A 26,917-nucleotide genomic window follows, 5' to 3' on the forward strand; every position below is an offset into this window, starting at 1 on the left:
CTCCTGCTGTGCGTCTCCACTGAAGGCAAGTTGTGGATGACTCAAGCGCGTGCAATTCAGGCGAGGAGGAAGAGGAGGCGACAGGAAGTGATGGACGGCGGCGGCCGCCACTTAACCTTCAAGCATCCCATCAGGTAAGAACAGCAAGGTGAAGGGCGTGAACCCATGTAATGAGACTTCCTTTGGATCGGGGAATATAAACACGTGTGCATTGATAGAAGGGTCATTAAGGAGCGGGAGATGAGGGTATGGCATGTACACAATTGGCATGTCCTTGCCTGGGATTGAATCGCTTCAACACAAATGTCGAGCGGCGACGATGAGGACAACTCAAGGACTCCGTGACGACGCGCACACACATGAACCAACGCCACGTTTTGTCAATGGAGGGACGGCTTTGTTGTTGTGATGAGTCTTCGTGTTTAAGTAACACGGAGCGTGCTCACTCGCATGAGCGACACTGAATCAAATCCTGACTACAGTGGAAACTGCCGATACCAGGTCTTTATGCTCTGATATCGATTCACAAATAAAAAATATCAATATTTCAGTTAATTGATGTCACGTATATTACTGAGAGGAACACAGTGTAAAGCAGCGGGGTCCAAACTACTTTAGTTCGCGAGACGTCGTTAGTTTAAGCAGAAATCTGGCCTCGGTTCATTTTAAGGGTTCATTTATATGCTGCTTTGTCGCCATCTTGTGGACAACTTCAGTAATGCAGCCCTATGACCAATTATAAGTTTAAGTTAAAGTGCCAATGATTGTCACACACACACACACACACACACACACACACACACTAGGTGTGGCGAAATTATTCTCTGCATTTGACCCATCACCCTTGATCACCCCCTGGGAGGTGAGGGGAGCAGTGAGCAGTACCGGTGGCTGCGCCCAGGAATCTTTTTTTTTGGTGATTTAACCCCCAATTTCAAATAGGGATGTCCTATAATCCGATATTCCAATATTGTCCAACTCTTAATTACCGATTCCGATATCAACCGATACCAATATATACAGTCGTGGAATTAACACATTAGGCCAATTTTTGGGGGGTGATTTAACCCCCAATTCCAACAAGAGATGTCCGATAATAGTTTTTCCCCGATATCCGATATTGTCCAACTCTTAAATGCCGATGCCGATATCAACCGATACCGATATATACGGTCGTGGAATTATCACATTATTATGCCTTTTTGTGATTTAACCCCCAATTCCAACTAGACATTTCCGATAATGGCCTTTTTACCAATATATGATATTCCGATATTGTCCAAGTCTTAATTAGCGATTCCTATATCAACCGATACCGATTTATACAGTCGTAGAATTAACACATTATTATCCCTCATTTTTTGGGTGATTTAACCCCCAATTCCAACTAGAGATGTCCTATAATGGCTTTTTTGCCGATATCCGATATTGTCCAACTCTTAATTACCGATTCCGATATCAACCGATACGATATATACAAGTGTGGAATTAACACAATATTTTGCCTTTTTTTTTGGTGAGTTAACCCCGAATTCCAACTACAGATGTCCGATAATGGATTTTTTGCCGATATCCGATATTGTCAGACTCTTAATTACAGATTCCGATATCAACCGATACCGATATATAAGGTCGTGGAATTAACACATTATTAGGCCAATTTTTTTTGTGCTTTAACCCTTAATTCCAACCACACATGTCCGATAATGGCTTATTTACCAATATCCAATATTCCGATATTATCCAACTCTTAATTACCGATTCCGATATCAACCAATACCAATATATACAGTCGTGGAATTAACACATTATTAAGCCTAATTTTTTTGGTGATTTAACCCCCAATTCCAACTACAGATGTCCAACAATGGCTTTTTTGCCGATATCCCATATTGTCCAACTCTTAATTACCGATTCCGATATCAACTGATACCGATATATACAAGTGTGGAATTAACACATTATTTTGCCTATTTTTTTGGTGATTTAACCCCCAATTCCTACTAGAGATGTTCAATAATGGCTTTTTTGCCGATATCCGATATTATCCAACTCTTAATTACCGATTCCGATATCAACCGATACCGATATATACGGTCATGGAATTAACACATTATTTTGCCTATTTTTTTGGTGATTTAACCCCCAATTCCAACTACAGATGTCCGATAATGGCTTTTTTTGCCGATATCCGATATTGTCCAACTCTTACATTACCGATTCCGATATCAACCGATACTGATATATACAGTCATGGAATTAACACATTATTATGCCTCATTTTTTGGGTAATTTTACCCCCAATTCCAACTAGAGATGTTTAATAATGGCTTTTTTGCCGATATCCAATATTGTCCAACTCTTAATTACCGATCCCGATATCAACCGATACCGATATATACAAGTGTGGAATTAACACATTATTTTGCCTATTTTTTTGGTGGGTTAACCCCGAATTCCAACTACAGATGTCCGATAATGGCTTTTTTGCCGATATCCGATATTGTCCAACTCTTAATTACAGATTCTGATATCAACCGATACCGATATATACATTCGTGGAATTAACACATTATTATGCCTAATTTTTTGGGTGATTTAACCTTCAATTCCAACCAGAGATGTCCGATAATGGCTTTTTTACCAATATCCGATATTCCGATATTGTCCAACTCTTAATTACAGATTCCGATATCAACCTATACCGATATATACAGTCATGGAATTAACACATTATTTTGCCTATTTTTGGGGTGATTTAACCCCCAATTCCAACTACAGATGTCCGATAATGGCTTTTTTGCCGATATCCAATATTGTCCAACTCTTAATTACCGATCCCGATATCAACCGATACCGATATATACAAGTGTGGAATTAACACATTATTTTGCCTAATTTTTTGGTGAGTTAACCCTCAATTCCAACTACAGATGTCCGATAATGGCTTTTTTTCCGATATCCGATATTGTCTAACTCTTAATTACAGATTCCGATATTAACCGATACCAATATATACAGTTGTGGAATCAACACATTATTATGACTAATTTTTTGGGGTGATTTAACCCCCAATTCCAACTAAACATGTCCGATAATGGCTTTTTTACCAATATCCGGTATTCCGATATTGTCCAACTCTTAATTACCGATTCCGATATCAACCGATACCGATATATACAGTCATGGAATTAACACATTATTATGCCTAATTTTGTTGTGATGCCCGCGCTGGAGGCATTAAATAATGTAACAAGTTATTCGAAAATAAATTAACTCAAGTTATGGAAAAAAATGCTAACATGGCAATGCCATATTTATTATTGAAGTCAAAAAGTGCATTTTTTTTTACATGCCTCAAAACAGCAGCTTGGAAGTTGGGACATGCTCTCCATGAGAGAGCATGAGGAGGTTGAGTCCGGCGGGGTTGAGGTGGTAGGGGATAGCGGGGGGTGTATATTGTAGCGTCCTGGAAGAGTTAGAGCTGCAAGGGGTTCTGGGTATTTGTTCGTCCGAAATGTGTTTGTCATTGTTGTTTGGTGTGGGTTGACAGTGTGGCGCATATTTGTAACAGCGTTTAAGTTGTTTATACGGCCACCCTCATTGTGACCTGTATGGCTGTTGACCAAGTATAGCTTGCATTCACTTGTGTGTGTGAATAGCCGTACATAGGCAACCTTAAAAGCAGTGCCTTTACGTTTTTTCGGCGCTCTGTACTTCTCCCTACACCCATGTACCACTCCGTACATCGGCGTTTTAAAAAGTCATACCTTTTTCTTTTTGAAACGGATACCGATAATTTTTGATACTACATTTTAAAGCATTTATCCGCCGATAATATCGGCAGTCCGATATTATCAGACATCTCTAGTTTTTAGTGTTGATAGCTCCACCTTTTTCAAGCCAAAATACATCCTTTCTCCCTTTTCTGTCTCCACACTGTATATGCTTGTAAGTGTTCTGTGTGTGTGTGTGTGTGTTGACTCGCATGCGCCTCGGCTTTTATTACCAGCAATGTCCGTAAAAAACTAAGTACGGGTGTTTTTCCAGGCAGTATAGCACCTGTGGATGTCGCTCCCTTGCAGTCCCACTGTCAAGACACGGCACAGGAGTGCAGCGTGCAGGTTTAAAGAGGTTTTTAATGATCGTATATTTTTTATGCAAAGTTTTCTCTCTCAGAACATGACTTGTCAGTCACTCTCCAAACTCCCTCCTCCTCCTGCACCTGGCCGCTCACTCTTAAAGATGATTAGATTAATTTCACCTGTGAAATCTAATCACCTACCGGCTGTGTCTCGCCGTCAGCACATGCCCCGCCCCTGCCCCGCCCCTGCCCAATGGCGCTAGTCCTCAGCACCACGGACAGCGGCGGTGACTTTTCCTCCAGCAAGCAGCGCTGGCTACACCTTTCCCCACACAGTACCTGTTTTAATGTATTAGTACTGTGGTACTCTATTAGTACCTGTGTACTCTACAAAAATTTTTCCGTGTGCCAAACCGCCTGGTCGGGTTTGGTTTTGAAGAATCTTGATGTGCAGGGTACACCTGGTCTACCCGGTCCTGTAGGTGGTGCCAACCTATCTGCCGCATCACCGCACCTCTTGGCCCCCTTCATGGCGGAAGGAAGGAAACTACGTGGAGCGGAACCCATTCACGGTTGACTGTCGTGGGCTTAACTGAAACTGAAAGTTCTTTCGGCTCACGTCACAAAGAGACGCCGTTTCAAATTCAAACTTCACGATGTGGTTTGGGAGACGTTGAGGAGATGGGAAAGAGAGCACCATAGGGGTAGGCACGCGGGAATGGGGTGGTGGGTGGGTGTGGGGGCGGAGCCTGTCAAAAGCTGCGGCCAGTCGGAGGGCGGCGTGGAGATATGCTGGGCCAAACTCGCCCTGGCAACACAATAGAGCGTCAGAAAGATGGCGTACAGGTGGACAGATGGCAGTGTGATGAGGGGCTCGCTGATTAGTAAATAATGTGTGTGTGTGTGTGTGTGTGTGTGTGTGTGTGTGTGTTCTTGTATTTCTACCCTTCTTGAGACATCAACAAGGAAAAGTAGCTTCCATATGAGGAGGTTAGGACATAAATCATGGTCCCAATACTAGAAAACCATTGCATCTAATAGAGACTCTCACTATTATGTTAGATCCACTATGTATTGGACACTCACACTATTATGTTAGATCCACTATGGACTGGACTTTAACACTATTATGTTAGATCCACTATGAACTGGACTTTAACACTATTATGTTAGATCCACTATGGACTGGACTCTCACTATTATGTTAGATCAACTACGGACTGGACTCTCACTAATATGATAGATCCACTATGGACTGGACTTTCACAATATTATGTTAGATCCAATATGGACTGGACTCTCTCACTATTATGTTAGATCCACTATGGATTGGACTCTCACTATTATGTTAGATCCACTATGGACTGGACTCTCACTATTATGTTAGATCTACTATGGACTGGACTCTCACTATTATGTTGGATCCACTATGGACTGGATTCTCACTATTATGTTAGATCTACTATGGACTGGACTCTCACTATTATGTTGGATCCACTATGGATTGGACTCTCACTATTATGATAGATCCACTATGGACTGGACTTTCACAATATTATGTTAGATCCACTATGGACTGGACTCTCTCACTATTATGTTAGATCCACTATGGATTGGACTCTCACTATTATGTTAGATCCACTATGGACTGGACTCTCACACTATTATGTTAGATCCACTGTGGACTGGACTCTCACTATTATGCTAGATCCACTATGGACTGGACTTTCACAATATTATGTTGGATCCAGTATAGACTGGACTCCAACTATTATGTTAGATCCAATATGGACTGGACTCTCCCTATTATGCTAGATCCGATTTGGACTGGATTCTCACTATTATGTTAGATCAACTATGGACTGGACTCTCACTATTATGTTAGATCCACTATGGACTGGCCTCTCACTATTATGTTGGATCCAATATCGACTGGCCTCTCACTATTATGTTAGATCCAATATGGACTGGACTCTCACACTATTATGTTAGATCCACTATGGACTGGACTCTCACTATTATGTTAGATCCACTATGGACTGGCCTCTCACTATTATGTTAGATCCAATATGGACTGGACTCTCACAATATTATGTTAGATCCACTATGGACTGGACTATCACTATTATGCTAGATCCACTATGGACTGGACTCTCACTATCAAGCTAGATCCACTATGGACTGGACTCTCACTATTATGTTAGATCCAAAATGTACTGGATTCTCACTATTATGTTAGATCCACTATAGACTGTACTCTCACTATTATGTTAGATCCACTATGGATTGGACTCTCCCTATTATGCTAGATCCACTAGGGACTGGACTTTCACAATATTATGTTAGATCCACTATGGACTGGACTCTCACTATTATGTTAGATCCACTATGGACTGGACTCTCACTATTATGCTAGATTCACTATGGACTGGACTTTCACAATATTATGTAGGATCCAGTATAGACTGGACTCCAACTATTATGTTAGATCCAATATGGACTGGACTCTCCCTATTATGCTAGATCCAATTTGGACTGGATTCTCACTATTATGTTAGATCAACTATGGACTGGACTCTCACTGTTATGTTAGATCCACTATGGACTGGCCTCTCACTATTATGTTGGATCCAATATCGACTGGCCTCTCACTATTATGTTAGATCCAATATGGAATGGACTCTCACACTATTATGTTAGATCCACTATGGACTGGACTCTCACTATTATGTTAGATCCACTATGGACTGGCCTCTCACTATTATGTTAGATCCAATATGGACTGGACTCTCACACTATTATGTTAGATCCACTGTGGACTGGACTCTCACTATTATGCTAGATCCACTATGGACTGGACTCTCACTATCATGCTAGATCCACTATGGACTGGACTCTCACTATTATGCTAGATCCACTAGGGACTGGACTTTCACACTATTATGTTAGATCCACTATAGACTGTACTCTCACTATTATGTTAGATCCACTATGGATTGGACTCTCCCTATTATGCTAGATCCACTAGGGACTGGACTTTCACAATGTTATGTTTGATCCACTATGGACTGGACTCTCACTATTATGTTAGATCCACTATGGACTGGACTCTCACTATTATGCTAGATCCACTATGGACTGGACTTTCACACTATTATGTTAGATCCACTATACACTGGACTCTCACTATTATGTTGGATCCAATATGGACTGGACTCTCACAATATGCAGTCCTCTCCAAGGTTTCACCCACTGGGGTGAGTTTTTCCTTGCCCGTATGTGGGCTCTGCACCGCCGATGTCGTTGTGGCTTGTGCAGCCCTTTGAGACACTCGTGATTTAGGACTATATAAATAAACATTGATTGATTGATTGGATTGCAATAAGCAAAATATGTAAATGTTCTGTGAAAATACATTTTTTATGTGATTGCCTTTATTTTGAATATCATCGACACACATGTATGGCCGCGGCATGGGGACGGCCCTCCATTCTAGTACAGTGCAATTACAGTAACGGCGGCCTGCTGTGAAGCCGGCCGCGACCTTCCTCCAGCCGCCTCCGGGAGAAAAAAACGCTTCCACCCCCACCCACCCCGCACGCCCCTCGTCTCCGCCCATCTTCCTTTCTCCTTCCTGTCCTCAGCTATTCATCAGCGGCCTTTTAGCGTTTTGCTCGCTTGTGTTCCCTCCGCCGCACCGCTCTTCTTCCTTCCCTCGCCCTGATTGGGATCTGCAGCCGAGCGGATTAACGCGCTGTGGCAGCCGAGGCAGGCCGCCCGCCCACACACACACACACACACACACACACACACACACACACCCAGCGTTTCAAGCAGCACGTGCATGTCGGAGCGAGGCTGTGTGTGCATATGTGCTGCCTCTCAGTCCTGCACTGGAGTGAAGGAATGTCAAGCTGCACGATGAATACTGACATTGTATGCACACACACACACACACACACACACACACACACACACACACACACACACACACACACACACACACACACACACACACACATAGAAAACTAAGTGCTTCTAAGCATACAGTAGAGTGAAATAGGCCGCCTGAGTGTACAGTGTGTGCACTCTGACCCACACTAAACTGAGTGTGTGTGTGTGCGTGTGTGTCAGCCCGCACGCGTGACTCCATCCACACTTCATAATTTATAGTCGAAAGCACTCGGAGGGGGACTCACGGAGGCAGAGCGGCAAAACGAACGCGTTTCGGTGGCCGTCCCAATTATCCCCTCGCCAGGCGTCCTGGCAGGATTAGGCCAAATGTAAATTGGATGATTAAGTCACGCCGCCGTCCTGGAAAGCGGGCGGCGAGCGGAGGACGCCGTTGCCCCCGCGAAAGTCGAGATTAAGGACGTCGACTGCGTTTTTTTTTTTACGTCTGAGCTTGGTTTCGATGCAGGGTCTTAGCGCTTCCTGTCAATGTTCCGTGTGACCGTGCGACAAGAAGATGTTAAAATGACAAGCCGGCGCGGAAAAAAGTTCAAGAGTAGTGAAGTGAAGTGAATTATATTTTATATAGCACTTTTCTCTCGTGACTCAAAGCACTTTACATCGTGGAACCCGATATCTAAGTTACATAGTATACAAACCCCATTTCCATATGAGTTGAGGAATTGTGTTGGATGTAAATATAAACGGAATACAATGATTTGCAAATCATTTTCAACCCATATTCAGTTGAATATGCTACAAAGACAACATATTTGATGTTCAAACTGATAAACATTTTTTTTTGTTGCAAATAATAATTAACTTTAGAATTTTATGCCAGCAACATGTGCCAAAGAAGTTGGGAAAGGTGACAATAAAGTTGAGGAATGCTCATCAAACACTTATTTGGAACACCCCACAGGTGTGCAGGCTAATTGGGAACAGGTGGGTGCCATGATTGGGTATAAAAACAGCTTCCCAAAAAATGCTGTCTTTCACAAGAAAGGATGGGGCGAGGTACACCCCGGTGTCTACAACTTCGTGAGCAAATAGTTAAACAGTTTAAAAACAACGTTTCTCAAAGTACAATTGCAAGAAATTTAGGGATTTCATCATCTACGGTCCATAATATCATCAAAAGGTTCTGAGAATCTGGAGAAATCACTCCACGTAAAAGGCCGAAAACCAACATTGAATGACCGTGATCTTCGATCCCTCAGACGGCACTGTATCAAAACCGACATTAATCTCTAAAGGATATCACCACATGGGCTCTGGAACACTTCAGAAAACCACTGTCACTAAATACAGTTTGTCGATACATCTGTAAGTGCAAGTTAAAGCTTTACTATGCAAAGCGAAAGCCATTTATCAACAACATCCAGAAACGCTGCCGGTTTCTCTGGGCCCGAGATCATCTAAGATTGAGTTAAGCAAAGTGGAAAAAATTTCTGTGGTCTGACGAGTCCACATTTCAAGTTGTTTTTGGAAATATTCGACATCGTGTCATCTGTACCAAAGGGGAAGCGAACCATCCAGACTGCTATCGATGCAAAGTTCAAAAGCCAGCATCTGTGATGGTATGGGGGTGCATTAGTGCCCAAGGCATGGGTAACTCACACATCTGTGAAGGCACCATTAATGCTGAAAGGTACATACAGGTTTTGGAACAACATATGCTGCCATCTAAGCGCCATCTTTTTCATGCTTCTTTCAGAAAGACAATGCCAAGCCACATTCAGTACGTGTTACAACAGCGTGGCTTCGTAAAGAAAGAGTGCCGGTACTTTCCTGCCCCGCCTGCAGTCCAGACCCGTCCCCATCGAAAATGTGTGGCGCATTATGAGGCGTAAAATACGACAGCGGAGACCTCGGACTGTTGAACGACTGAAGCTCTACATAAAACAAGTTTCCTCAGTTCCCAAACGTTTTTTGAGTGTTGTTAATAGAAAAGGTGAACATGCCCTTTCCCAACTACTTTGGCACGTGTTGCAGCCATGAAATTCTAAGTTAATTATTATCTGCAAAAAAATAAAAATAAAGTTTATGAGTTTGAACATCAAATATCTTGTCCTTGTATTCAACTGAATATGGGTTGAAAAGGATTTGCTAATCATTGTATTCTGTTTATATTTACATCCAACACAATTTCCCCACTCATATGGAAACGGGGTTTGTAGTATCGCAATACTAATGAATCATATTCGGTACTATACCACCTTTAAAAAGTACCAGTTCCCCCCACGCCCCACGTCGTCGTCACGTCATGAAATTGCTGCTTTACGAGCAGAGGAGCATGTTCAACAGTGCACACAAACAGAGTACTTACAAGCAGACACAGTGTGTAGACAGAAAAGGGAGAACGGATGCATTTTGGCTTGAAAACTAACGGTAAAGGTGAAGTTATAACACTGAAACGCCCTCAGGAAGAGATGCTTCCGCATCACTAATCACCAATCCTCGCCTCCATGGCGACAAATGAAGTACGTTTCTTACAAGTATTATATCACTGGAGGACGAGGACTTGCTAAACATGCTTCACTACACACTGCAACTCACCGGCGTCAAAATGTAGTCAAAATGTAAACAAACGCCATGGGTGGATCTACACCTGACATCCACTGTAATGATACCAAGTACAGGAGCGTATCTAGTCGATAATTTTTAGCATCACAAATTCTTATTTATTGATATTCCAAAAAAAAGTATATTATGTTTACAAAGTCAGGAAATATGTCCCTGAATATGACCAATGTATGATCCTGTAACGACTTGGTATCGGATCGATACCCACATTTGTGGTATCAGCCAAAACTAATGTAAAGCATCAAAGAAGAGAATAATAAGTGATTATTACATTTTAACAGCAGTGTAGCTAGAACATGTTAAAAGAGAACGTAAGCAGATATTAACAGTAAATGGTAGGGGTGTAACGGTACGTGTATTTGTATTGAACTGTTTCGGTACGGGGGTGTACCGAATGATTTTGTAAGCTAAAGTTTTAACAAGCGGCTCTGCTTGCTACCTCTGTCTCAGCACCCAGCATTGTCCCACCGACACAACCATCTCATTGGTTACATACAAAGCCAATCAGCAGTGCATATTCGGAGCGATGTAACAGCCAATCAGCAGCGCGTATTCAGAGTGCATGTAGTCAATGCCTCAGCGTCGAGCAGAATAGTGTTTAGCAGGTGAGCAGCGGACAGCGTACTCTCCCCAAATTATAAAAAACACTTCCCAGTCACAACTACTAACATCACTATGAGCCCGTTGACCTTCTAAAAACTTAAACTGCACCCCAGCTCGCTCGCAGTTCTGGCTTGAGGTGAAGGCTGATTAGCTTTTAGCGTAACGTTAGCTCATTTTGCTGTGTGCGTGTGCGTGTTAGGGGCAGCAAAGCCCTGTCTGTTATTTCACTTGAACTCCATGGTGTTCAGGGATAAATAGTCTCTCCTATTGCTATTGTACTATTTTTTCAGTAACAGTTACATAAATCATTAGTAATGTAGCAGCCTAGCTTTGAATGGCAGGGTCCCTGCTATCACATGTTGACAAAAATATAACATTTACAAAATAAAAAATCAACTACAGGCTTCCCAAATGCTGTAATGAATTAAGCATGATGAGTTGACTTGAAACGGTTTAATGTTGCTCTTTTTATATGTAGAAGAAAGGTTTTGTCATTTTATTTAATCAAAAAAACAACTTGAGGCAGTTTAATGTGGATTAACATGGGCAGAATTTTTTTGGGTGTTCCCCATGTTAAAAGGATAAAGCCATTGTTTACAAATTCGGTAAATAAATAACCAAAAAATTTATATTTTGTTGTTTTCTTACTGTGACGAAAATGAACCGAAACGTGACCTCTAAAACGAGGTACGTACCGAACCAAATTTTTTGTGTACCGTTACACCCTTAGTAAATGGACGAGTAGATTAATGTATTTTTTTTTTTACAGTTTGTCCTTTATAATACAGACACAATAATAGATAAATGACACAATATGTTACTGCATATGTCAGCAGACTAATTAGGAGCCTTTGTTTGTTTACTTACTACTAAAACACAAGTTGTCTAGTATGTTCACTATTTTATTTAAGGACAAACATGCAAAAATAAACATATGATTAACGTACCCTAAGAATTTTTTTGTCAAAATATAGCCAATAATGTAATTTTTTTGTGGTGCCCTTTATTTAGAAAAGTACCGAAAAGTATTGAAATACATTTTGGTATTGGGACAAAACTAGTTAGAAACTACATTTTTCGAGTTGCACAAAACCTTGGAAATTGTGAGTGTGTGTGTTTTCTTGTATTAGTACCCTTCTTGAGACATCAACAAGGAAAAGTAGCTTCCATATGAGGAGGTGTGAACAAGTGATGACATAAATCATGGTCCCGATAACATTGCATCTAATAGAGAATGTCTCATTTGCACCCCTGGTGGTGACATCTATCAAAATGTTGGTGGTCCCATGAAGGACGGATTTTTGAAATTGACTGTGTGTCGCTTTTAAGAGTGCTCCACGCAGCGGGAAATGATCAGATAGCAAAAAAGTTGCCATGCAGGATTAATGAACGAGGGGCCGGACGACTTTAACACCCGCTTAACGAGGAGGCCGCACATCTGGAGGGGACAACCGAGGACAACCGCTGGAGAAAGTTACTTCATGCCTCGCAGATGGCGGAGAGGGCGGGTGACAAGGTGTGTGTGTGTGTGTGTGTGTGTGTGTGTGTGTGTGTGTGTGTGTGTGTGTGTACGGGCAGCAGCAGCAGCAATCCGGCATCCATCGTGGAGGGAGGCTCCAGTGTAAGGACGCACACAAACACACAAGCGAGACGCACACCAGGACTGAATATTGTATGAGACACTCTCTGGGGCTACAGAGGAGCGTGCAAACTGGAGAGAGGGAAGCTGACTTGTGCACTCGCAACACACGCAAACACAAACGCGCACACACACACACACACACACACACACACGCACACACAAACGGAAATAAAGAGGAAGAAAGAGACGGAGCGACACACAACACAAACACATGTACGCACACAAACAGGTCCGGTGAAGCTTGAGCTGATGTGGCCTGGAGCTGCCCAACGCCCTGCGACACACACACACACACACACACACACACACACACACACACACACACACGCACACACACGCGCACACACACACACACACTTGTATTTGTTATCTTCTTGAGACCTCCGGAAAAAAAAAAAAAAGCCTCCCTCTTTAGGACCAGCCTTTCTAGATATATAAAGATGTGTATTTACAACATTAATAATATATACACACTACGCAAATACAAAACAGCTTGTTGTGAAACATTTGTTGGAATATCAGAAGAAAAAGGACACAGTTTCACAAGAAAAACTTTGGCGGTATTATGGTAAAAGTCGTCATTTTACTCGTCGCAATTCAAAATTTGACAATGAAAACTGAACATGTGTGCGATATGCTAAAATTTGTAATTTTACTCAATAAAAGTCGCAATTTTACACGAAAAAGCTTAAATTATTGGCAATTTTGTGAAAAGAGTTGAATTTTATAAGAAAACTGTCAAATGTTGGCAAGATTATAATAATAATTGGAATTTTACTTGGCAAAATGATGACTAAAGTGGTGAAGTGAAGTGAATTATAATTATATAGCGCTTTTCTCTAGTGACTCAAAGCGCTTTTACATAGTAAAACCCAATATCTAAATTACATTTAAACCAGTGTGGGTGGCACTGGGAGCAGGTGGATATAGCGTCTTGCCCAAGGACACAACGGCAGTGACTAAGATGGCAGAAGTGGGGATCAAACCTGGAACCCTCAAGTTTCTGGCACGGCCACTCTACCAACCAAGCTATACAGTCGTAATTTTACTAAAAAAATGTCACCTTTTCACAAGAACAAAAACAACATTGGCAAAATTGTGATACAAGTCAGAATATTATATAACAAATATCACCGTTTTGCATTAAAAAGTCATAATTTTACATGAAAATATTGCAATATTACAGAAACAAAAATAATATGAGAAATTGTTCCCAATTTTCTAATAAAGAGTGATTAATAATATACTGTATACATATTATGCAAATATTAAAAAAGCATATTGTGATGAGTTGGAATTTTGCAAGAAAAACGTCAAAATTTCACAAGAAAAATGTGGGATTTTGGCAGTATTATAATAAAAGTCGTCATTTTACTCGACGCAAGTCAAAGTTTGACAAGAAAAACTGAACATGTGTTGGAATTGTACTCAATAACAGTCGCGATTTTATGACAAAAAGTTCAAAACTTCGTCAATTTTGCGAAAAGAGACCTAATTTTACTCAACAAAAGTCACAGTTTCAGAAGAAGACTTTCACATATTGGCAATAATATGATAATAATCAGAATCTTACTTGGCAAAAGGATGCCAAAAGTCGTAATTTTACTCAAAAAATGTCTCTGCTTTTCAAGAACAACAACAACATTGGCAATATTGTGCTAAAGTCAGAATTTTATATGACAAATGTCATCATTTTGCATTAAAAAGTCATGATTTTACATAAAAGTCATAACTTTATGAGAAAATATTGCATTATTACAGAAACAGAAAGAATATGAGAAGTTGTTCCCAATTTTTTAAGAAAAAAGTTGACACATTGTGAGAAAAAGACTGCTTTTAGTTAAAAAACAAACAGAAGGTAATTGTTTTTTAATCTTCATGATTTACTTCAAGTTATTACAGTAGGTCTCTACATACATACATATGTATGTACATTTTTTTTTAATTAATTTTGGCCAAAGGGGGCACATTTTAATTTCCTACACACACTTGTTATTCCATATGTTAACCAGAGGGGGTGCACTTTTAAAAGCGACACACAGTCAATTTGAAAAATCCCACCTTTTTGGGACCAACCTCATTTTGATAGATGTCACCACCAGGGGTGCAAATGAGACATTCTCTATTAGATGCAATGGTTTTCAGTATTGGGACCGTGATTTATGTCCTCACTTGTTCACACCTCCTCATATGGAAGCTACTTTTCCTTGTTGATGTCTCAAGAAGAGGAGAAATACAAGAACACACACACACACACACACACACACACACACACACACACACACACACACACACACACTTGTATTTCTGACTTTCTTGAGACCTGAGAAAAATGCCTCCCTCTTTAGGACCAGCCTTTCTAGATATATAAAGATAAGTATTTACAACATTAATAATATATACATACTATGGAAATATAAAAAAAAGCTTGTGATGAGTTGGAATTTCGCAAGAAAAAGGTAACAATTTCATAAGAAAAACGGGGGATTTTGGCGGTATTATAATAAAAGTCGTCATTTTACTCGACGCAAGTCAAATTTTGACAATAAAAACTGAACGTGTGTGAAAATTATGATAAAACTTGGAATTTTACTCAATAACAGTCACAATTTTACAAGAAAAAGCTTAAAATGTTGTCAATTTTGTGAAACGAGTCATAATTTTACACGACAAAAGACAATTTTATGGGAAAACTTTGGAATTTTGGCAATAATATAATAATAATCGGAAATGTACATGGCAAAATGATGACAAAAGTCGGGATTTTACTCAACAAATGTCACCGTTTTAAAAGAAGAAGAACAAAATTGGCAATATTGTGATATAAGTCATAATTTTATATGACAAAGGTCACCATTTTGCATTAAAAAGTCATAATTTTACATAAAAAGTCTTAATTTTACGAGGAAAATATTGCAATATTACAGAAACAAAAAGAATATGAAAATTGTTCCCAATTTTCTAAGAAAAAAGTCGACACATTTTGAGAAAAAAAAATTGTAATCTCATTTTAATCTTTATGATTTATTCCAAGTTATTACAGGATGTCTCTATATACACATTTCAATTTCTTACACACACTTGTATCTATATATGTTGACCAGAGGGGAGCGCTTCAAATGTTTACACACACTTGTTATTTCATATGTTGACCAGAGGGGGAGCACTTTTAAAAGCGACACAAAGTCAATATGAAAAATCCCTCCTTTTTGGGACCACCATTATATTGATAAGCTACTTTTCCTTGTTGAAGTCTCAAGAAGGACAGAACTACAAGAACACACACACACACACACACACACACACACACACACACACACACACACACACACACACACTTAAGAGCCATCTGCAGCTGGAGATACAGCCTACAGAAAGCTTTACTGCTGACACAGTGAGACAGACCGAAAGGGGAGGATGGGAGAAAAAAAGAAAAAAAGAAAAAAGAGCTTGCCCGAGTGAATCAGGAGCCCGGAACATGTTTGCGTGTCCCGGGTAGCGTGACCTCACACACTCACAATCAATCACTCCGTCAATCAACCGGTGCTTGGTTCTCCCCCGGATCCTAATCTACGATATTTAGGATCATGGTTCCACCTTTGAACGCCATGCATGGAGGAGTCCCTTCATGGTTAATGCCAACACCAAAAACCTCCACACACATTCCTGCTGGGGACCACAACAACAATGGAGTCATTCCGGTTGTAGCCACAAAACGTGTTTGCAAAGATGGAACTCCCAGTGACGTCACGCCTTGAAGCAGGGGTGTCAAACTCCTTCTCACCCAGGGCCACATCGCAGTTATGGACACCTGTTATCGTAAATTCCTGACTATAAGCCGCTGCTTTTTTTTCCTACGCTATGTGTGTATATATATATATATATATGCATATACATACATATGCATATATGCATATATACTTATATATGCATACATGCATATATACAGTATGTATATATGCATATATATGTATATATTAGGGCTGTAAATGTTTGGGTGTCCCACGATTCGATTCAATATCAATTCCTGGGTCACGATTCGATAATATATCGATTTTTTCGATTTGATTCTCGATTCAAAAACAATATTTTTCCGATTCAAAACGATTCTGTATTCATTCAATACATAGCATTTCAGCAAGATCTACCCCAGTCTGCTGACATGCTAGTAGAGTAGTAGATTTAAAAAAAAAAAGCTTTTATAATTGTAAAGGACAATGTTTTATCAACTGATTGCAATAATGTAAATTTGTTTTAACTATTAAACGAACCAAAAATATGACTTATTTTATCTTTGTGAAAATATTGGACACAGTGTGTTGTCAAGCTTATGAGATGCGACGCAAGTGTAAGCCACTGTGAGACTTTTTTTTAATTTTTATAAATGTCTAATGTCAATGAGGGATTTGTAATCACTGCTATCCTGAAATTATAACTAATATTGATACTGTTGTTGATAATATTCATTTTTGTTTCATTAATTTTGGTTTGTGCTGTGTCGTGTTTGTGTCTCCTCTCAATTGCTCTGTTTATTGCAGTTCTGAGTGTTGCTGAGTCAGGTTATATATAATTATATATACTTATATATATATATATATATATATATATATATATATATATATATATATGTATACCTACTCAGTGGCCAAGTGGTTAGAGTGTCTTCCCTGAGATCGGTAGGTTGTGAGTTCAAACCCCGGCCGAGTCATACCAAAGACTTTTAAAAAAGGACCATTACCTCCCTGCTTGGCATTCATCATTAAGGGTTGGAATTGGGGGTTAAATCACCAAAAATGATTCCCGGGTGCGGCACTGCCGCTGTCCACTGCTCCCCTCACCTCCCAGGGGGTGATCAAGGGTGATGGGTCAAATGTTTGTGTCTCCTCAATTGCTCTGTTTATTGCAATTCTGAGTGTTGCTGGGTCAGGTTTGGTTTTGGAATTGGATTGCAATGTTATGCGATTTGTATTCGAATAGATTTTTTCCCCACACCCCTAATATATATATATATATATATATATATATATATATATATATATATATATATATATATATATATATATATGTGTATATATATATACATATATATATATATATATATATATACTCGTGATTTAAGGCTATATAAGTAAACTTTGATTGATTGATTGATTGTAAAATAAATAATGAAATAATACAATTAAAACCGAAAAAGGGGAATCGGCGCATGTATGCGGCAGGCTTTCTCGGGCCAATATAAAATGATGTGGCGGGCCATATCTGGCACCTGGGCCTTGAGTTTGCACGAGTGTCGTACAGTCGGTGTCCTCAGCCTGAACTAGCACCTGGGAAACCAAAGCAACGTTGAAGTGCTTTGAAGACTTTCCGCGTAACACCTTGTGAAAAGGCCAAATACAAAACTATTGTCCCGCCTGAAGGTTTCCGATGCCAGGTCAGCAATCCAGCAAGAGGAGGCTGTACACCAGGGGGGTCCAAACTTATGACACTGAGGGCCATGCACTGGAAAATCAAAGCATTTGGGGGCCATTTTCATGTTTTTCATTTTCAAAAACAACAGAGTTTTTTTTATCCTTAAATCTCTTGATCAACTTGAGATCTACTTGTCGATACAACGTCTATTCATTATTTATTTGGCTGAAGGCAACTAGGAGCTAGCAGCTACACAACAGCTAAGCACACAATACCACACCAGCTAGCCATTCGCGATCAAACAATATTGCAGTCTAAAGCAGCACATTTTTCAATGTATAAACAAATATCAAACAGTTAAAGTTGCTTTTTACTTACACATACAAAGTCTCAAAGGCAGAAACGTATTAGAAAGTATCCAGTAACCAACGTGTCCGCATCATTCAACTTGACAACTCATGACCATAGCTTAATGGATTATTGTGGCCTGTAAATGTTGCAACAAATTTGATGACCGCATCAGGCCAATCAGAAAATTAATAATGAATATGTCAGTGTTCTCACACTAACCATTTTCCTCCGATTTGGTATTGATATCGGTCCGATATCGGCAAAATAAATGTCCGATACAAGCTCTCTGATACAATCAGCCCTGCAGCACGTTTACAATGTTGGGCTTTTCTTGTAGTTTAGTCAGTTACAGAGGGTAAACATGCTAGGCTGTAGGCTACCAGGGGCTAGCAGCTACACAACAGCTAAGCACACAATACCACACCAGCTAGCCATTCACAATCAAACAATATTGCAGTCTAAAGCAGCACATTTTTCAATGTATAAACAAATATCAAACAGTTAAAGTTGCATATTACTTACACATACAAAGTCTCAAAGGCAGAAACGTATTAGAAAGTATCCAGTAACCAACGTGTCCGCATCATTCAACTTGACAACTCATGACCATAACTTAATGGATTATTGTGGCCTGTAAATGTTGCAACAAACTTGATGACCGCATCAGGCCAATCAGAAGATTAATAATAAATATGTCAGTGTTCTCCCACCAACCATTTTCCTCCGATTTGGTATTGATATCGGTCCGATATTGGCAAAATAAATGTCCGATACAAGCTCTCTGATACAATCAGCCCTGCAGCACGTTTACAATGTTGGTCTTTTCTTGTAGTTTAGTCAGTTACAGAGGGTAAACATGCTAGGCTGTAGGCTACCAGGGGCTAGCAGCTACACAACAGCTAAGCACACAATACCACACCAGCTAGCCATTCGCAATCAAACAATATTGCAGTCTAAAGCAGCACATTTTTCAATGTATAAACACATATCAAACAGTTAAAGTTGCATATTACTGACTGAAATCAGGCCAATCAGAAAATTAATAATAAATATGTCAGTGTTCTCACACCAACCATTTTCCTCCGATTTGGTATTGATATCGGTCCGATATCGGCAAAATAAATGTCCGATACAAGCTCTCTGATACAATCAGCCCTGCAGCACGTTTACAATGTTGGGCTTTTCTTGTAGTTTAGTCAGTTACAGAGTGTAAACATGCTAGGCTGTAGGCTACCAGGGGCTAGCAGCTACACAACAGCTAAGCACACAATACCACACCAGCTAGCCATTCGCAATCAAACAATATTGCAGTCTAAAGCAGCACATTTTTCAATGTATAAACAAATATCAAACAGTTAAAGTTGCATATTACTTACACATACAAAGTCTCAAAGACAGAAACGCATTAAAAAGTATCCAGTAACAAACGTGTCTGCATCATTCAACTTGACAACTAATGACCATAACTTAATGGATTATTGTGGCCTGTAAATGTTGCAACAAACTTGATGACTGCATAAGGCCAATCAGAAAATTAATAATAAATATGTCAGTTGTTCTCATACCAACCATTTTCCTCCAATTTGGTATTGATATCGGTCCGATACCGGCAAAATAAATGTCCGATACAAGCTCTCTGATACGATCAGCCCTGCAGCACGTTTACAATGTTGGTCTTTTCTTGTAGTTTAGTCAGTGACAGAGGGTAAACATGCTAGGCTGTAGGCTACCAGGGGCTAGCAGCTACACAACAGCTAAGCACACAATACCACACCAGCTAGCCATTCGCAATCAAACAATATTGCAGTCTAAAGCAGCACATTTTTCAATGTATAAACAAATATCAAACAGTTAAAGTTGCATATTACTTACACATACAAAGTCTCAAAGACAGAAACGCATTAAAAAGTATCCAGTAACAAACGTGTCTGCATCATTCAACTTGACAACTAATGACCATAACTTAATGGATTACTGTGGCCTGTAAATGTTGCAACAAACTTGATGACTGCATCAGGCCAATCAGAAGATTAATAATAAGTATGTCAGTGTTCTCACACTAACCATTTTCCTCCGATTTGGTATTGATATCGGTCCGATATCGGCAAAATAAATGTCCGACACAAGCTCTCTGATACAATCAACCCTGCAGCACGTTTACAAGGTTGGTCTTTTCTTGTATTTTAGTCAGTTACAGAAGGTAAACATGCTAAGCTGTAGGCTACTAGGGGCTAGCAGCTACACAACAGCTAAGCACACAATAACACGCCAGCTAGCCATTTTCAATCAAACAAAATTGCAGTCTAAAGCAGCACATTTTTCAATGTATAAACAAGTATCAAATAATCATAGTTGCATATCACTTGCACATACAATATCTCCATGGCAGAAACGTATATAAAGAATCCAGAAACAAACGTGTCCGCATCATTCCGCTTAACAACTCACAACCATGGGCTTTAAGTGTGGCAAAAAACTTGATCAATGAGAGGGTAAATAATAAACAGGTCAATGTTCTCGTACCAGCCATTCTCCTCCGATTTGGTATTGATATCGGCACGATATCGGCAAAATAAACGGACTCCATCCAACCTTTTCTATTATTCCACACTACAAAACGACACAAGTGTGTATGATTCCTGCAGATATCGCATCGGCGTCGTATTCAAGGTTAAAAAGTTGTGCCGGGATACTCCTACTTTCAACATAATGTCGATAGTCTGTATCGGACCGTTTACAAAGACGGACAGGACCAGCGACTTCCTCTCTAGGCGCTTCGAACAATCAAACGGAGGCTTTACCTCGATGATGTCGGCGTTGGTCCGGCTCTCGTGGGGCTCGTTGTACTCGGTGTACTTGAGGAGGACCTTGTCCATGTCGGTGCTGGCGTACTGGAAGAGCTTGTTGGAGTGGTTGAAGATGATGAGGGCGATCTCGCAGTCGCACAGCACGCTCAGCTCGTACGCTTTCTTCATCAGGCCAAACTTCCGCTTGGTGAACGTCACCTGAGGGGGGGGGGGGGGGGGGGGGGGGGGACAAGGTGGGTTGAGTCAAAGCAGATTTGGACCGAAGGACGCCGCAAGAGTTTGATTGGCAGGCCGAGTAGCAGCTCCCTTGTTTACGTTCAGTCCAACAAGAAGTACAATGGTAAAGTACGTGTAGATAATCGGCCATCACTTTACCCCTTCTGACCAAAGAGAGCAAACTCTGATTATTTAATGTCTTCTCATATTGTCTTGTGGTCTGAGGTGTGTTAAGAGTGACTTTGTCCCCATAATTGGCGGGGATGACAATGGTTAAAGTAGAGCTGGGCGAAATGGCTGAAAACTGTATCACTAGTGTTTCCCCCGGAAAATTTGTTAGTTAAGGTGGTGACTCTCCAGGGGAGGGATCGATGTAACTCGGCCTGTCGCCATCACGTCTCCACCTCGTCGCTGCTTGATTTTTATTTTTTAAGTGTTATATTTTTATCAACATGTGACAGCAGGGACTCTGCCATTCAAAACTAGGCTGCTACATTGCTAATGATTTATGTAACTATAGCTGAAAAAAATAGTACAATAGCAATAAGAGAGACTATTCATCCCTGAACACTTTGGAGTTCCTATAGGCTTTATGATGCACTTACATTATTATATCAACTATCAGAGACAGAAACTCTTCATTTAATATAATGTCTGTTTTGCTGCTTCAAAACAGACCAATCAACACAGAAAAAGGTGAGGTGAAATAACTTGGTTGTTAACTGTAGGTCAATAATGCTTGTGTTTTTCTCAGACAGATAACACACGCACGCACGCACACAGCGCACAGTGAGCTAACGTTATGCTAAAAGCTAATGAGCCTTCACCTCAAAGACTGCGAGCGAGCTGAGCTGCCGCTTATGTTTCTAGGACGTTGGTGGGACAACGCTGGGTGCTGCAGAGACATACTGACAGAGACATAACTAGGCGTAACAGCTTGTTAAGACTTTTAGTTTGGGCGGTGGCTCTTTGTTGTTAAGGTGGCCCCCTTAACAACAAAGCGCTGCGGGAAACCCTGCACTATAAGGCACACTTAGAATCTTTTGTTTTCCTAAAAACTCGACAGTGCGCCTTATAACGTGGTGTGACTAATTCTGTTTTTTCTTACAGACCTTGAAGCTGTTTTATCAGGTACATGGTGTGATGATAAGTGTGACCAGTAGATGGCAGTCAAACATAAGAGATACGTGCAGACTGCAATATGACTCAAGTAAACCACACCAACATTTTATATGTTCCATTGAGAATATAGAATATTACACACTGCGCTCAAAAATCTATCACAATCTGTCTATCTGTGTTGGCCCTGCGATGAGGTGGCGACTTGTCCAGGGTGTACCCTGCCTTCCGCCCGATTGTAGCTGAGATAGGCGCCAGCGCCCCCCGCGACCCCGAAAGGGAATAAGCGGTAGAAAATGGATGGATGGATGGATGTTTTTAGTCCGACTTTGGTAAGCTATGAAGCCACACTGTTTGATGTGCTTCAACACAGGAGTATTATTATGGTGTGTGTGTAAGGTAAGACATACGATCTGGTGTTTTGTTTCATAGTATTATGCAAAAGCACCTTTTCTTACCTTCCGGTACCTGCTGATCTGTATTTGGGATCTGCATAAATCCTAAAAAAATTGCCGACAGCAGCCTTTGTAGAAAAGCGTTATATAAATATAACTCACTTCACTTCAGTACTGTATATATACACATTAGGTCAGGGAAAAACACTGGGGCTATTTCATCCATACAAGCCTGTTTCGCAGGATTCCCTATTTTATACAAAATCCCCTGAAGGGCAGGGAAACTAGTAACGTTTTATACAAAACCCCCTGAAGAGCAGGGAAACTAGTAACATTTTATACAAAACCCCCTTAAGAGCAGGGAAACCTGCGAAACAGGCTTGTAGGGATTAAATAGCCTCCGTGTTTTTTCCTGACCTAACACATATTCCACTCTACCCCAGTAATGAGCACTGTATAACAGGTAGGCCACAGAAACCTTGACATATATATATATCTATATATATATATCTCTATATATATATATATATATATATATATATATATATATATATATATATAGAGATATATATATATAGATATATATATATATGTTGTATATATCAGGGTTTCCCGCAGCGCTTTGTTGTTCATGTATCAATCCAGTGCTAACTCGACAGACCGTAAGAAATGGTGGTAAAGACTATTCAAAAGGGTTAAGATTACCTTATTCGTGTTTGACAGAAATTTGGGGGGAGTAAGGGTGCCAAATGACCATGTGTTTGAAGCAGAAGACATACGATTTTAAGTAGAGATGTCCGATAATATCGGACTGCCGATATTATCGGATGATAAATACTAAATGTAATAACGGAAATTATCGGTATCGGTTTCCAAAAAGTAAAATTTATGACTTTTTAAACACTGAGGGTGTGACCTAATAAACAACTTTAACACTGTTACGAATATGCGCCGCACTGTGAACCCACACCAAACAAGAATGACAAACACATTTCAGGAGAACAGCCGCACCGTAACACAAAATTATAGATTAGATTAGATTAGATTAGATTAGATAGTACTTTATTTATTCCGTCAGGAGAGTTCCTTCAGGAAAATTACAATTTTCAGCACAATCCCATTCAAGATCAGACAAACATTACAGGGAGACAGAACAGGATCGCTGACGGGTCTGCCGGCTTCCAGCGCCCCTTACAAAAAAGATGACATACAGGTAAACAAGGGTGTGTGGGAGGGTGGGGGGGGGAATAGAAGATTAAAATAAAATAAAAAAATAAAAAATCGGTCTAGGCCTAGGCCCTGGAGTGGGGGTGCAGACTGAGGCCAAGGGACATAAACACAACGGAACAAATACCCGGAACCCCTTGCAGCACTAACTCTTCCGGGACGCTACAATATACACCCCCAGTGCCATGTTGGCATTTTTCCCCATACCTTGAGTTGATTTATTTTGGAAAACCTTGTTACATCGTTTAATGCATCCAGCGTGGGCATCACAACAAAATTAGGCATAATAATGTGTTAATTCCACGACTGCATGTATCGGTATTGGTTGATATCGGAATCGGTATTTAAGAGTTGAACAACACCGGAATATCGGATATCGGCAAAAAAAACATTATCGGACATCTCTAGTTCTAAGTTTGATGTTGTTCGAGAAGGAGGAGCCACAGCCACCCTTTACTGCTTACCTCCTGCTTGGCCTCAGTATAAAGTGTTTACTTGCCTAACAGAATTGCTATGGTGACATCCAGTGGACACATTTAGAACAGCAGTTTCTTTCGTTCAAAAAAAAAAAAAAAAAGCAGCTAATTTTTATACTTGGGCCAGATAAAACCTGTTTGCCAGCCGTACAATTGACGCCCCCGCTTTACGGAATACCCCTGCGCCAAAGTAGGCAAAATGTTGCTTTCAGGCAGGAGACCTGAGGACAGGCTGACCAAACACGCTCTGAGTCTGTTCACTATCTTTGTCACTTTCACACTCTGCTGTGCTCTTTTCCATGCTCACACTCCTCAGTCACACGTCACAGCACTCTTGTCCTCTGACACACACACGCACACACGCAGACACGCAGACACACACACACACACACACACACACACACACACACACACACACACACACACACACACACACACACACACACACACACACACACACACACACACACACACACACATTTCCAAACAAAGAGAGGATGGCTTTTGTTTGCATTAAACCAGGGGTCACCAACGTGGTGCCCGCGGGCACCAGGTCGCCCGTAAGGACCAGATGAGTCGCCCGCTGTCCTGTTCTAAAAATAGCTCAAATAGCAGCACTTACCATTGAGCTGCTTCTAGTTTTTAAATGTTATTTATTTACTAGCAAGCTGGTCTCGCTTTGCTCGACATTTTTAATTCTAAGAGAGACAAAACACAAATAGAATTTGAAAATCCCCCAAATAGAATTTGAAAATCCCCCAAAATATTTTAAAGACTTGGTCTTCAGTTGTTTAAATACATTCATTTTTTTATTTTTTATTTTGCTTCTTATAACTTTCTGAAAGACAGTTTTAGAGAAAAAATACAACCTTAAAAAGGATTTTTAAACACATATCTTTTTACCTTTTAAATTCAGACCTCTTCTTTCCTGAAAATTTAAATCAATCTTCAAGTATTTTTTTTTTTATTGTAAAGAATAATAAATTAATTTTAAATTAATTCTTCATTTTAGCTTTTTTTTTTTCGACAAAGAATATTTGTGAAATATTTCTTCAAACGTATGATTAAAATTCAAAAAAAATATTCTGGCAAGTCTAAAAAATCTGTAGGATCAAATTTAAATGTTATTTCAAAGTCTTTTGAATTTCTTTCAAAATTTTTGTTCTGGAAAATCTAGAAGAAATAATGATTTGTCTTTGTTAGAAATATAGCTTGGTCCAATTTGTTATATATTCTAACAAAATGCAGATTGGATTTTAAATCTTGTCATCAAAATTCTAAAATTAATCTTAATCAGGAAAAATTACTAATGATGTTCCAGAGATAATTTTTTTTAATTTTTTCAAAAATATTCAAATTTGCTAGTTTTTCTCTTTTTTTTTCGGTTGAATTTTGAATTTTAAAGAGTCGAAATTGAAGATAAACTATGTTTAAAAATTTAATTTTCCTTTTTTTAGTGTTTTCTCCTCTTTTAAACCGTTCAATTAAGTGTTTTTTTTCATCATTTATTCTCTACAAAAAACCTTCCGTAAAAGGAAAAAAAATGTACGACGGAATGACAGACAGAAATACCCATTTTTTTTTATATATATAGATTTATTTATTAAAGGTAAATTGAGCAAATTGGCTATTTCCGGCAATTTATTTAAGTGTGTATCAAACAGGTAGCCCTTCGCATTAATCAGTACCAAAGAAGTAGCTCTTGGTTTCAAAAAGGTTGGTGATCCCTGCATTAAACACACAAAGGCAGCCAGATGAAGATGGAGGCAAAAGTACTGGGACGGCTACGGGAAGTGAAAAATGAAGACGTTGCCGGGCTTTTTTTGACGCTCCTGGGAAGGTTTTCCCACTAGATTTTGGAGCATGTCCATTTGTGAGGTGATAGTCACTGATGGTCTTGAGGACAGCATGTTCAAGGTCTTCCAGATTTATGACGGTCCCCGCGCAAAGTGTGTACACTGAAAGTGAAACACTTCAATAGCTGGCTCTGTGTGGGAGGTGTCAAAGGTGTTTGAGGCACTTTTAACAGACTCGCTGTCCAAAACGGTATA

At 39.9% G+C, this 26,917-nt stretch overlaps 1 protein-coding gene across 5 annotated transcripts in view; it reads right to left on the bottom strand.

The window, feature by feature from the left end:
• The window catches only part of LOC133561825 (myocyte-specific enhancer factor 2D homolog), a 198,885-nt gene that overhangs the window by 46,749 nt on the left and 125,219 nt on the right, over positions 1-26,917 (bottom strand). For all 5 annotated transcript variants that reach the window (XM_061915411.1, XM_061915408.1, XM_061915412.1 and 2 more), the window contains exon 3: positions 21,428-21,631. In XM_061915411.1, the coding sequence (XP_061771395.1) occupies positions 21,428-21,631 (204 nt within the window). The remainder of the gene's footprint in view (positions 1-21,427; positions 21,632-26,917) is intronic.

The sequence above is a fragment of the Nerophis ophidion genome, linkage group LG11 (genome assembly GCF_033978795.1).
Source record: "Nerophis ophidion isolate RoL-2023_Sa linkage group LG11, RoL_Noph_v1.0, whole genome shotgun sequence".
Taxonomy (NCBI): Eukaryota; Metazoa; Chordata; class Actinopteri; order Syngnathiformes; family Syngnathidae; genus Nerophis; species Nerophis ophidion.